Source organism: Salvelinus sp. IW2-2015, unplaced genomic scaffold (assembly GCF_002910315.2).
Source record: "Salvelinus sp. IW2-2015 unplaced genomic scaffold, ASM291031v2 Un_scaffold2282, whole genome shotgun sequence".
NCBI lineage: Eukaryota > Metazoa > Chordata > Actinopteri > Salmoniformes > Salmonidae > Salvelinus > Salvelinus sp. IW2-2015.
In genome coordinates, this window is record NW_019943609.1 from 73,965 (window position 1) to 88,583 (window position 14,619).

The 14,619-nt window shown below is 43.6% G+C and overlaps 1 protein-coding gene across 1 annotated transcript; it reads left to right on the forward strand.

The window, feature by feature from the left end:
* The first annotated feature begins 5,081 nt into the window (after positions 1-5,081).
* LOC112073527 (zinc finger C4H2 domain-containing protein-like) lies at positions 5,082-14,413 on the forward strand. The gene is made up of 4 exons (XM_024140801.2): positions 5,082-5,229; positions 6,296-6,467; positions 13,780-13,952; positions 14,071-14,413. Exons 1-4 carry the CDS (start codon positions 5,177-5,179, stop codon positions 14,411-14,413), a joined length of 741 nt encoding a protein of 246 aa, XP_023996569.2. The 5' UTR covers positions 5,082-5,176.
* The last annotated feature ends 206 nt before the right edge of the window (positions 14,414-14,619 follow it).

The following is a 14,619-nucleotide window of genomic DNA, read 5'->3' on the forward strand; positions in this document are numbered from 1 at the left end:
ATATGATCCCCAATCAGAGACAACGACAAACAGCTGCCTCTGATTGGGAACCATATCAGGCCACCATAAACATACAAATACCTAGACCTACAAAACCCTAGACATACAAAAACCCTAGACAATACAAAACCCCTAGACAATACAAAAACTAGCGTATCCACCCTAGTCACACCCTGACCTAACCAAAATATAAAGAAAACAGATATCTCAGGTCAGGGCGTGACAGAGGCCTACAAACCTGATTCAGATACACCAGCTCTGTCAGGAGGAATGAGCCAAAATTCATCCAACTTATTGTGGAAAGCTTGTGGTAGGCTACCCGAAACGTTTGACCCAAGTTAAACAATTTAAAGGCGATGCTACCAAATACTAATTGAGTGTATGTAAACTTCTTGTTAGGTGGAGCAGCACAGGGGAACCCAAGAACAGACTCAGACCAAGAAACAGGGATGAATGAACCAAGGTATTTATTGTAACACAGGGAGATATGGAGTGCAGATCCGGGGAAGCTCAGATGAGTGGTAGGAAACTACCACACTGTGGAGGCTGAGGTTGAAGTGAGCTGGGTTGGAACAGGGTAAACAGGTCCGCAGAGGAATCCAATGGAGTGGTGGTGTGGTGAATCCAGAACAGGGTAGCAGGGTGGTGAGATGTGGAACAGGAGACAGGAGCCAGAGTCAGAGCAGCAAAACTGAAGTGAGAGGATAAACAGTGTCAGGCAGGGAAACAGACACAGCAGGGTAACAGGATCTTGAATAATCACAAATAGCTAGAATCATAAACTGACTGAGCAGAGATTACGATCTGGCAGAGTGGAAGTACTGAGTATTTGTAGAGGTCTTGATTACGGAATGGGTTGCAGCTGGTGAGGTTCCGCTCTGGCTCCAGCACACCTGTCTCCAACCACACAATCACAAACAAACAGAAAGGGAGGGGGAGAGAGGGCGTGTACTGGAGGAGTGGCTGAAGGTCAAGGAGACACCGGATGTCCACTAGGGTGTGTGGCAGAAGCAGATGTGACACTTCTGACCCACTAGGAATGTGATGAAAGAAATAAAAGCTGAAATAAATCATTCTCTCTACTATTATTCTGACATTTCACATTCTTAAAATAAAGTTGTGATCCTAACTGACCTAAAACAGGGAATTTTTACTAGGATTAAATGTCAGGAATTGTGAAAACTGAGTTTAAATGTATTTGGCTAAGGTGTATGTAACCTTCCGACTTCAACTGTATGTCTCTTTCATTGTTCTTTTTTAAACTCTACGGGATCGGTTGAACTAACGCGCTAATGTGATTTGCATAACGCTGTAAGTAACAAGAACATTTCCCCAGGACATATGGGCAGAAAGCTTAAATTCTTGTTAATCTAACTGCACTGTCCAATTTACAGTAGCTATTACAGTGAAACAAGTACATGCTATTGTTTGAGGAGAGTGCACAACAAAAAAAACGTGTTTCACGGTAACTGGTTTGATACATTCCCATCTGAAGGTAAATAATGTACTTCAGTAATCTTGCTCTGATTTGTCATCCTGAGGGTCCCAGAGATAAAAATGTAGCATAGTTTTTTGTCTGTTAAAATCCATTTTCATATTCGAATGTAGGAACTGGGTTCTACAGTTTGAACCCCTGCTGTGGGTGCTGCCCCCCCCCCCCCCCCCCCCATCTAGATGTGTGAAGGTTAGTGCCCTTTCCATATGGATGCTAAATATCCATAATTTATGACATTCCTGGGAGAGTGTAAACTATAAAAATGTATGTTCTCTATAGTTACGTACTTGAAAATGTATCAATTTACCAATTCGGCACATTTGGGCAGATACAACATTTTGAACAGCAATGCGATGGTTCATTGGAATAGTCTAAACTTTGCACATACACTGCTGCCATCTAGTGGCCAAAATCTAATTGCACCTAGACTCCTAAATTATATAATGGCCTTTCTCTTGCATTTCAAAGAGGAGATTATTTTGGGGAAAACGCATGTTTTTGTCATTGTATTATCTTTTACAGATCTAATGTTATATTCTCCTACATTAATTTCACATTTACACAAGCTTCAAAGTGTTTCCTTTCAAATGGTATCAAGAATTGCATATGCTTGCTTCAGGTCCTGGGCTACAGGCAGTTAGATGTGGGTATGTATTTTAGCGAGAAATTTAAAAAAAGAGTCCGATCCTTACAACATGTAGTTGTTATTTTGTAAAAAAAAAAAACAAAAATATATATAAGCACCTTTACCCTATGAGTAATGTAGAGTTTAGACAGTTTACACCACATATGTCAGAGTCAAGGCCGCGGGCCACATCCGGCCCGCGAGAAGGTTTTTTACGGCCCCTGGATGATCTTGATTTATTATTAGAACCGCCGCAGACCGCAGCAAGCGGGCCCGCAGATCTTTACACGCACCAATACTACATTTCCCACAATGCAACGGTGACGCCACGAGCAGTAGGCTGCTCATTTCAATATTTATTGGACACAGCAGTCGTCAGCATCACAGTAAAATTAACTTTCAGATACCCATCAAAAATGGCAAAACGGAAGGGGGACACTGAGAACCGGGGGTTTCAAACAAGGTGGGAGTCGGAGTATATGTTCACGGAGGTAGCTGGAAAACCTGTGTGTCTTCTGTGTGGAGAAAGTGTGGCGTACTGAAAGAGTATAATCTGAGACGACATTATGAAACGAAACACGCGGACAAAAACAAGAATATGGACATGGAACAAAGGCTACAAAAGGCAGAGGAATTAAAACGAGGCCTCAAATCTCGACAGGCTCTGTTCAAAAAAGCCAAATCACAAGGCCAGGCTGCTGTCAAGGCCAGTTTTATTTGGCAGAAGAGATCGCTAAATCAGCCCGGCCATTTACGGAGGGGATTTCATCAAAAACTGCATGATTAAAGTTTGTGACGAAGTTTGCCCAGAAAAAAGGCAACTCTTTTAAATGTGAGTCTGAGCAGAAACACCATTGCCGAGGAGTAGACCATGTCCATCAATCTAAAAGAGCAGCTTGTGAAAAAGGGAAAAGATTTCATTGCATATTCCTTGGCTGTGGATGAGAGCACCGACATTTCTGACATTGCCCAGTTGTCAATTTTCATCCGCGGAGTGGACTCCAGCCTAAGCGTGACAGAGAGTTTTTGGCTTTACGTCCTATGCATGGCACAACTACGGGGCAGATTTGTATGAAGAGTGTCAAGATGTGTAAATGAGATGGAGCTGCCTTGGGAAAAACTCGTGGGTTTGACAACGACGGAGCACCTGCGATGTGTGGACACAGGAGCGGACTGGTGGCGAAGATACGGGAAAAGATGCAAGAGGAAAACGCGACAGGTGAGCTGACAGCTTATCATTGTATCATACACCAGGAAGCGTTGTGGTAAAGCCTTGAAAATGGAGCATGTAATGAGCATCATCACGCGCACAGTTAACTTTATCAGAGCCAAAGGTTGAATCACCGCCAGTTCAAGCATTTCTGACGGAGTTAGAAACGGAGCATGGTGATTTGCCTTATCACACAGAGGTGCGATGGCTAGCGCAGGAAAGGTGCTTCAAAGATGTTTCGAGCTTCGTGAGGAATTTGTCTGTTCTTGGACAGCAAAGGGAAAGACACAACACAACTCCGAGACGAAATGTTTCTGTGTAAATGGCTTTTCTGTGTGACATTACGAGTCATCTGAATGCAATGAACTTGCAGCTGCAGGGTCGGGATCATGTCATCTCTGATATGTACAGTACAGTGAAGGCATTTAAAACCAAACTGACTCTGGGGAGACGCAGATGCGGAAAGAAAATTTGAGCCACTCCCAGCTCCAGACCATGAAAGAAAGCTCTCTACCAGTGCGTTCCGAGCGCACATTGGCTGATAAATAGGTATGCTTGCCGCTGACTTTCGACGCCGATTTGCTGACTTTGAAGCACAAAAAAGCAGGTTGAACTGCTCGGTAACCCATTTGCTGTGACATGGAAAGCTCACCACCAAACCTCCAAATGGAGTTGATTGACCTCCATGCAATGATGCACTGAGGGCAAAATATGCGGCAGTGGGTGCTGCGGAGTTCGCCCGTTTCCTCCCCGACACAATGCCCCAGCTGCGCATCCAGGCTGCTCAAACGTTGTCTATGTTTGGCAGCACATACCTGTGTGAACAACTGTTTTCTTGATGAACCTGAACAAAACATCACACAGAAGTCGACTTACTGCTGAACACCTCCACTCAATTCTGAGGATTTCCTCAGCTCAGAGCCTTACCCCGAACATTGATGAACTTGTGGAAAAGATGGGACACCACCAAGTATCACCCTCAACCTCAAACAAGTGAACATTACTGTGCAATCACATATTTAGAGTTTTTACTCAGTTCAAGTTTAAAAGTTAAAGTTTAATATTTGTTTCACTGCATTACTTCTCCTTAAACAAAGTGTTTGTTTTGATTAATAGATTTTTGCACTTTATTTATTGTATTTCAATCCAATTATATTTTAAAAATATTTCAGTTGAGTGGATGATAGAAAATTGCTATTATTGTTTTTTTCTTTGAAGTAAATTAGCCCACTTTTGCCTAAATAATATAGGCTACTGATGGTGCCTTGAATACCGGTTTCTTTCATTTAATGTTCATGTTATGGGGATTTTTATATAAAGGAAATTTGTCTTTTGTGTCTGTTGAAAATTAAAGATTACTGACAGAGCCATAAGAAAATATTGCTTTATTTATCTGATCATATTGGAATATATTTGTTAGGTTTTCAGTAGGTTCAATTAGGTTCACTAGACTATATGCGTCATTTAAAAAATTTTCAATGAACATTCGAACAGTCCGGCCCTCGGCTTGTAGCTAAATTTTTTATTTGGCCCTCCGTCCATTTGACTTTGACACCCCTGGTTTACACCATCATCAAGGGGATTGATTACATTCAAACACTGCAACCGTTTCTATTAAAAGGCTATAACAACAATGTAACCGTTTTTATCAGACAGTGTCTGTCTGTCTCTGAAACAATGTAACAGTTTCCAGCTGGGGTCACTGAAGTATAATACACTCAGCCCCGCGCATGCGTGGTGCTTCACAGTGAATGTTACAGCTGACGGTATTGTTTTTATTAGCTGGAAGGCAGACCACCCTGGCCTTTCATTAAGATCTAATTTATCAGGGTTTAAAGACAAAACCATGGGGGACGAACAAGACATAATGTGCAAACTAGAAAACATTATGGAAATACGGTAAAAAAAAAAAAAAGTATATATTTTCTTCTTCAAAGAAACCACATCTGGTAAATGTAGCTGGATGGCTCAGGAAAAGATCAGAGAGAAGAATTGGCTCGCCAGCTGATATTAGCATCTTGGCTTTGTTATTGGGCGAGGAAGCTAGCTATATGTGCCGACATAGCCTCGAGCAAGGTTAGCAAGCGGAGGTGACCGTTCTACTGTTGTTTTGAAGGAACTGCAAAAAACATGTTACAGAATAGCTTGCTAGCTGTGCATTATATATAATCAATCCAGCTGTTTGCATCAACAAAAATCCAGATGCGAAGTGCTTTGCCAGATTAGCGGCTATCTGGCTACCTAGCTAGCTAGCGTTCTGTCATTAGCCAGGTAGTTAATTGGCTAACCATGGTTCATTCTGTTGGAACCAGTTACAAATGTACACATTGTTGAACAGATGTGCCGCTGTATAGCTTCGCATCAGTAACATCAGTAGAAAATGTTTATAAATTACACCAGATATAACAATGTCATCTGGTGCACGTCCATCTCTGTCGGATATGCATGCATTATATTACTTATTCCCATGACAAATATAATCTCCTTATTTCACAATAAACTAATCGATTGCAACAGAAAACAGGTCTCTTGAAAAATAGATATTTATCTGAAGAGACTAACCAGGTTAAATCATGTAGAAATAATAGAAGATGCCATAGGGCACTTGGTTTCTGAAGCATGATTGAGTGACAGGAGGTTGAACTGACAGAACGTGGTCTTTGTGCCCTCTGCCCTGTAATCAAAATAAGTGCATTAGTAAATAGCCCAGTGGTAGGTAACTACCTAATGTTGTGTAATTGGTAACTAGTGCATTGGTAAATAGCCCGGTGGTAGGTAACTACCTAATGTTGTGTAATTGGTAACTAGTGCATTGGTAAATAGCCTGGTGGTAGGTTAACTACCTAATGTTGTATAATTGGTAACTAGTGCATTAGTAATAACTACTGTGTAACATTGGTAACTACTGTTTTAGTTATAACTAACTAGTAATGCATTGGTTAAACTGTGTTTTCTGTCATTTCAGGAATAAGACGGTACAGATGCAGAAGATCAAGTCTCGTCTGAAGTCAGAGTTTGAGTCCCTAGAGTCTGAGGAGAAACATCTGAAGGAATACAAACAGGAGATGGACCTCCTAATGCAGGAGAAGATGGCACATGTAGAGGAGCTACGACTTATACACGCTGATATCAATGTGGTGGGTAGAGAGAGAGAGAGAGAGAAAGAGTGTGAGAGAATGTGTGAGAGGGAGGGAGAGCGTGTGTGTGTGAGAGGGAGGGAGAGGCAGAAACCACTATTTGACTAGTTTATTTTCATGGAAAACCATATGTTTTAGGTGTAGTTATAGTGAAACACATCCATTCAGTTCTTAATTTGTAAGTTCATTGCAATAGTGATATACACTGGGTGAACAAAACATTAAGAACACCTTCCTAATGTTGAGTTGCACCCCGCCACACTTTTGCCCTCAGAACAGCCTCACATTTTCTGGCATGGACTTTAAGTGTCGAAAGCGTTCCACAGGGATGCTGGCCCATGTTGACTCCAATGCTTCCCACAGTTGTGTCAAGTTGGCTGGATGTCCTCTGGGTGGTGGACCATTCTTGATACACATGGGAAACTGTTGATCGTGAAAAACCCAGCAGCATTGCAGTTCTTGACAGAAACCGGTGCCCTTGGCACCTACTACCATACCCCGTTCAAAGGCATTTCAATCTTTTGTCTAACCCTCTGAATGGCACACATTCACAATTATTGTCTCAGTTGTCTCAAGGCTTAAAATCCTTCTTTAACCTGTCTCCTCCCCTTCATCTACACTGATTGAAGTGGATTTAACAAGTTACATCAATAAGGGATCATAGCCTTCACCTGGATTCACCTGGTCAGTCTGTGTCATGGAACGAGCGTAGTGTTCATAATGTTTTGTACACTCAGTGTATTTTGGTCTTTTAGTAGTAAATATAGTTTGTTTTCACCCCTAGCGGTTCAATTCTACCACTGGAATCGTGATGTAGAGGCACCTTGAGAAGGTTCCTATACATCATCTCAAGGGAGGGGTTTGTTATGAGACACTCCCTTCTAGATGTGCTGGGTGGTACCACCTCAAGGGAGGGGGTTTGTTATGAAAGACACTCCCTTCTAGATGTGCTGGGTGGTACCACCTCGAGGCTCACTATAAAAGCAGGTGACAGTGTGCCTTATTTGGCAATGGTCTTGGTAAGTGGAGTGTGCCAATATATTTAGCATGTGATGCTTCCTTGACCAGACTACTGACGTTACCCAACATTCAAAAGGCAGTAAGGCACATTTCCGCATATGACCAAATTCTACGTTTTGGTGTACCGTTTCATACACATCTATGTGCTTTTATGAATAAAAAAAATGATGTACAGTGGCAAGAAAAAAAGTATGTGAACCCTTTGGAATTAGCTGGATTTCTGCATAAATTGGTCATCAAATTTGGTCTGATCTTCATTTTAGTCTTAACAATAGACAAACAGAGTGCTTAAACTAGTAACACACAAATTATTGTATTTTTCTTATCTATATTGAATACATCATTTAAACATTCACAGTGTAGGTTGGAAAAAATATGTGAACCCCTAGGCTAATGACTTCTCCAAAAGCTAATTGGAATCAGGAGTCAGCTAACCTGGAGTCCAATCAATGAGACGAGATTGGAAATGTTGGTTAGAGCTGCCTTGCCCTATAAAAAACACTCATTAAATTTGAGTTTGCTATTTACAATAAGCATTGCCTGATGTGAACCATACCTCGAACAAAAGAGATCTCAGAAGACCTAAGATTAAGAATTGTTGACTTGCATAAAGCTGGAAAGGGTTACAAAAGTATCTCTAAAAGTCTTGATGTTCATCAGTCAAATCAAATCAAATTTATTTGTCACATACACATGGTTAGCAGATGTTAATGCGAGTGTAGTGAAATGCTTGTGCTTCTAGTTCCGACAATGCAGTAATAACCAACAAGTAATCTAACCTAACAATTCCACAACTACTACCTTATACACACAAGTGTAAAGGGATAAAGAATATGTACATAAAGATATATGAATGAGTGATGGTACAGAACGGCATAGGCAAGATGCAGTAGATGGTATAGAGTACAGTCTATACATATGAGATGAGTAATGTAGGGTATATAAACATAAAGTGGCATAGTTTAAAGTGGCTAGTGATACATGTATTACATAAAGATGGCAAGATGCAGTAGATGATATAGAGTACAGTAATATACATATACATATGAGATGAGTAATGTAGGGTATGTAAACATTATATTAAGTGGCATTGTTTAAAGTGGCTAGTGATACATTTTTACATAATTTCCATCAATTCCCATTATTAAAGTGGCTGGAGTTGAATCAGTATGTTGGCAGCGGCCACTAAATGTTAGTGGTGACTGTTTAACAGTCTGATTGCCTTGAGATAGAAGCTGTTTTTCAGTCTCGGTCCTGCTTTGATGCACCTGTACTGACCTCGCCTTCTGGATGATAGCAGGGTGAACAGGCAGTGGCTCGGGTGGTTGTTGTCCTTGATGATCTTTATGGCCTTCCTGTGACATCGTGGTGTAGGTGTCTGGAGGGCAGGTAGTTTGCCCCTGGTGATGCGTTGTGCAGACCTCACTACCCTCTGGAGAGCCTTACGGTTGTGGCGGAGCAGTTGCCGTACCAGGCGGTGATACAGCCCGACAGGATGCTCTCGATTGTGCATCTGTAGAAGTTTGTGAGTGCTTTTGGTGACAAGCCGAATTTCTCAGCCTCCTGAGGTTGAAGAGGCGCTGCTGCGCTTCTTCACAACGCTGTCTGTGTGGGTGGACCAATTCAGTTTGTCCGTGATGTGTACACCGAGGAACTTAAAACTTTCCACCTTCTCCACTATGTCCCGTCGATGTGGATAGGGGGTGCTCCCTCTGCTGTTTCCTGAAGTCCACAATCATCTCCTTTGTTTTGTTGACGTTGAGTGTGAGGTTATTTTCCTGACACCACACTCCGAGGGCCCTCACCTCCTCCTGTAGGCCGTCTCGTCGTTGTTGGTAATCAAGCCTACCACTGTAGTGTCGTCCGCAAACTTGATGATTGAGTTGGAGGCGTGCATGGCCACGCAGTCGTGGGTATCAGGGAGTACAGGAGAGGGCTCAGAACGCACCTTGTGGGCCCCAGTGTTGAGGATCGCGGGTGGAGATGTTGTTACCTACCCTCACCACCTGGGGCGGCCCGTCAGGAAGTCCAGGACCCAGTTGCACAGGCGGGGTCGAGACCCAGGGTCTCGAGCTTGATGACGAGTTTGGAGGTACTATGGTGTTAAATGCTGAGCTGTAGTCGATGAACAGCATTCTCACATAGGTATTCCTCTTGTCCAGATGGTTAGGGCAGTGTGCAGTGTGGTTGTGATTGCGTCGTCTGTGGACCTATTGGGTCGTAAGCAGATTGGAGTGGGTCTAGGGTGTCAGGTAGGGGGGAGTGATATTGCCCTTGACTAGTCTCTCAAAGCACTTCATGATGACGGAAGTGAGTGCTACGGGGCGGTAGTCGTTTAGCTCAGTTACCTTAGCTTTTTGGGAACAGGAACAATGGTGGCCCTCTTGAAGCATGTGGAACAGCAGACTGGGATAAAGGTTGATTGAATATGTCCTTAAACACACCAGCCAGTGGTCTGCGCATGCTCTGAGGACGCGGCTGGGAATGCCGTCTGGGCCTGCAGCCTTGCGAGGGTTAACACGTTTAAATGTTTTACTCACCTCGGCTGCAGTGAAGGAGAGCCCGCAGGTTTGGTAGCGGGCCGTGTCAGTGCACTATATTGTCCTCAAAGCGAGCAAAAAAGTTTTTAGTCTGTCTGGGAGCAAGACATCCTGGTCCGACGCGGGCTGGTTTTCTTTTGTAATCCGTGATTGACTGTAGACCCTGCCAATACCTCTTGTGTCTGAGCTGTTGAATTGCGACTCTACTTTGTCTCTATACTGGCACTTAGCTTGTTTGATTGCCTTGCGGAGGGAATAGCTACACTGTTTGTATCGGTCATGTTTCCCGTCACCTTGCCCTGGTTAAAAGCAGTGGTTCGCGCTTTCAGTTTCACGCGAATGCTTCCATCAATCCACGGTTTCTGGTTTGGGAATGTTTTAATCGTTGCTGTGGGTATGACATCGTCAATGCACTTTCTAATGAACTCGCTCACCGAATCAGCGTATTCATCAATGTTGTTGTTGGACGCAATGCGGAACATATCCCAATCCACGTGATCGAAGCAGTCTTGAAGCGTGGAATCAGATTGATCGGACCAGCGTTGAACAGACCTGAGCGCGGGAGCTTGTGTTTTAGTTTCTGTTTGTAGGCTGGAAGCAACAAAATGGAGTCGTGGTCAGCTTTTCCGAAAGGAGGCGGGGGATGGCCTTAAATGCGTCGCGGAAGTAGTAATACAGTGATCCAAGGTTTTACCAGCCCTGGTAGCACAATCGATATGCTGATAGAATTTAGGGAGTTTTGTTTTCAGATTAGCCTTGTTAAAATCCCCAGCTACGATGAATGCAGCCTCAGGGTGTGGGTTTCCAGTTTACATAAGGTCAGATAAAGTTCGTTCAGGGCCATCGATGTGTCTGCTTGGGGGGGAATATATACGGCTGTGATATAATCGAAGAGAATTCCTTGGTAGATAATGCGTTCGACATTTGATTGTGAGGAATTCTAAATCAGGTGAACAGAATGACTTGAGTTCCTGTATGTTGTTATGATCAACCCACGTCTCGTTAATCATAAGGCAATACACCCCGCCCCTCTTCTTACCAGAAAGATGTTTTGTTTTCTGTCGGCGCGATGCGTGAAGAAACCAGCTGGCTGCACCGACTCCGTTAGCGTCTCTCGAGTGAGCCATGTTTCCGTGAAGCAAAGAATGTTACAATCTCTGATGTCTCTCTGGAATGTTACCCGTGCTCCTTGTTGTCAAGAGACTGGACATTGGCGAGTAGTATGCTAGGGAGTGGAGCGCGATGTGCCCGTCTCCGAAGCCTGACCAGAAGACCGCTTCGTTTGCCCCTTTTACGGCGTCGTTGTTTAGGTTCGCCGGCTGGGATCAGATCCATTGTATTGGGTGGAAGGCAAAACACAGGATCCGCTTCGGGAGAGTCATATTCCTGGTTGTAACGATGGTGAGTTGACGTTGCTCTTATATTCAGTAGTTCCTCCCGACTGTATGTAATGAAACCTAAGATTACCTGGGGTACCAATGTAAGAAATAACACATAAAAAAACAAAATACTGCATAGTTTCCTAGGAACGCGAAGCGAGGCGGCCATCTCTGTCGGCGCCGGATGTAGGTTGTCCACGGTAAAACACAGTGGCCGTCCTGCAAAGATGACTGCAAGAGAACAGCGCAGAATGCTCAATGAGATTAAGAAGAATCTTAGCGTGTCAGCTAAAGACTTACAGAAATCTCTGGCAGAAATCTCTGGAACATCTCTGTTGATGAGTCTACGATACGTAAAACACTAAACAAGAATGGTGTTCATGGGAGGACACTACGGAAGAAGCCACTGTTGTCCAATAAAAACATTGCTGCACATCTGAAGTTCGCAAAAGAGCATCTGGATGTTCCACAGCGCTACTGGCAAAATATTCTGTGACAGATAAAGCTACAGTTGAGTGGTTTGGAAGGAACACACAACACTATGTGTGGAGAAGAAAATGCACAGCACACCAACATCAAAACCTCATCACAACTGTAAAGTATGGTGAAGGGAGCATCATGGTTTGGGGCTGCTTTGCTGCCTCAAGGCTTGGACAGCTTGCTATCATCGATGGGAAAATGAATTCCTAAGTTTATCAAGACATTTTGCAGGAGAATGAAAGGCTATCTGTCCGCCAATTGAAGCTCAACAGAAGTTGGGTGGTGCAACAGGACAACGAGCCAAAACACAGAAGTAAATCAACAACAGAATGGCTTCAACAGAATAAAATACGCCTTCTGGAGTGGCCCAGTCAGAGTCCTGACCTCAACCCGATTGAGATGCTGTGTCATGACCTCAAGAGAGCAGTTCACACCAGACATCCCAAGAATATTGTTGAACTGAAACAGTTTTGTAAAGAGGAAGTTTTGTAAAGAGGAATTCCAAAATTCCTCCTGACCGTTGTGCAGGCCTGATCCGCAACTACACATTTGGTTGAGGTTATTGCTGCCAAACCAGTTATTAAATCGAAGGGTTCACATACTTTTCCCACCCTGCACTGTGAATGTTTACACAGTGTTTTCAATAAAGACATGACAACTTAATTGTTTGTGTGTTATTAGTTTTAAGCAGACTGTGTTTGTCTATTGTTGTAACTTAGATAAAGATCAGATACAATTTTATTACCAATTTATGCAGAAATCCAGGTATTTCCAAAGGGTTCACATACTTTTTCTTGCCACTGTAGGCTATGAAAAGCATGTTTATATTCGTAGCTACAGCCATCGTAACAAGAAATAGATGACAATGGTGGTCAAATCAACTCATTGTAATTTTCCCCAACTGCTACGGCTGGTTGGCGTTGCAGCCTGCTAAAACAGTTGGCTCATAGTTCAATGGTTGTGAGCAGTAATCTCACAAGGGGCAGATTTGTTTATTTACAATAGTCATCCCATGCCCACATACTTCCAATATTGAAAAGTGAAAGCGTACCTGTGAGAGGGGTCACCCTGGTAGTAGTTTTAGGATTTTATACAGTACTCAAAACCAATTTGTGAGTTAATTTGACCATTGGAAAAGAGCTAATGGGTAAATACCGCAATGCGGGTTTGATTGAATTGAGCCTCTAATCTTCATTTTCAAGATGATGCACTTTTCTCCCCAGCACCTCAATAAATGTGAGTCCACATTTCAATTATGTATTTTGCACCCAATGGGGAATTCAAATTTACACCGTAAGTGGTACTAGATGTCAGGAACTCTGCACCTCAACACTGTCAGATAACTGTCCAGAGCTGTGTTTGGTACTAGATGTCAGGAACTCTGCTCCTCAACNTGCTCCTCAACACTGTCAGATAACTGTCCAGAGCTGTGTTTGGTACTAGATGTCAGGAACTCTGCTCCTCAACACTGTCAGATAACTGTCCAGAGTTGTGTTTGCTCACAATGCACAGAATTTTATTCTCAGATTGGTTCAGTGGACTTCTGGCAATTACACTTTAGTGAGAAAGTGTTGGGATCAGGTACAACTACGTTTACCCACCCCCAAAATGAATATTCATGAACAACTCCCTCACCCACAACTTTTCACCTCAAAGCATTTTTGGAAAATGTGAAGCGATTGGGCAAAGGCTGAAATTGGGTTGAGATTTACAGAAAAATAACAAACTATTAAAGGTTCTTTCTCCTCTCTCTCTACCTCCTCTCTCTCCCCTTCTCCTCCCTCATTCTCCTCCTTCCTTCTCGCTCCCATTCGCTCCCTCTCCTCCTTCCTTCTCTCGCCCCCATTCTCTCCTTCTCCTCTCCCCTTCCATCTCTCTCCTTCCCCTACCCAGATGGAGAGCACTATAAAGCAGTCGGAGAACGACTTGAACAAGCTGCTGGAGACGACGCGGAGGCTCCATGATGAGTACAAACCCCTGAAGGAACATGTAGATGCCCTGAGGATGACCCTGGGCCTTCACAGACTGCCCAACCTCAACGAAGAGGAGGAGAAACTCTCTCTGGAGTCAGTACACATATTATACACACACACACACACACACACACACACACACACGGTCGCACAGGTCCTCACACACACATCAACTTGTTCTCTGTGCTATCTTCTATCTCTGTTGCCATAGTTACTTTGAGAAACAGAAGGCTGAGTGGCAGAAGGAGCCTCACGAGCCCACAATCCCAGAATCCCTTGCAGCAGCAGCTGCCGCGGCCCAACAGCTCCAGGTCTCCCGGAAACAAGATGCCCGCCAGACTGCCACTTTCAGACAACAGCCCCCTCCCATGAAGGTACACAATACACACCCTCCCATGAAGGTACACAGTACACACCCTCCCATGAAGGTACACAGTAACACCCTCCATGAAAGTACACAATACACACCCTCCCATGAAGGTACACAGTACACACCCTCCATGAAGTACACAGTAACACCCTCCCATGAAGGTACACAATACACCCTCCCATGAAGGTCACACATAAACAAACCCACCCTCCATGAAGGTACACAATACACACCTCCCCATGAAGGTACACATACACACCTCCCATGAAGGTACACAGTACACACCCTCATCCATGAAGGTACACAGTACCACACCTCCCATGAAGGTACAAATACACACCCTCCCATGAAGGTACACAGTACACACCTCCCATGAAGGTACACAATACA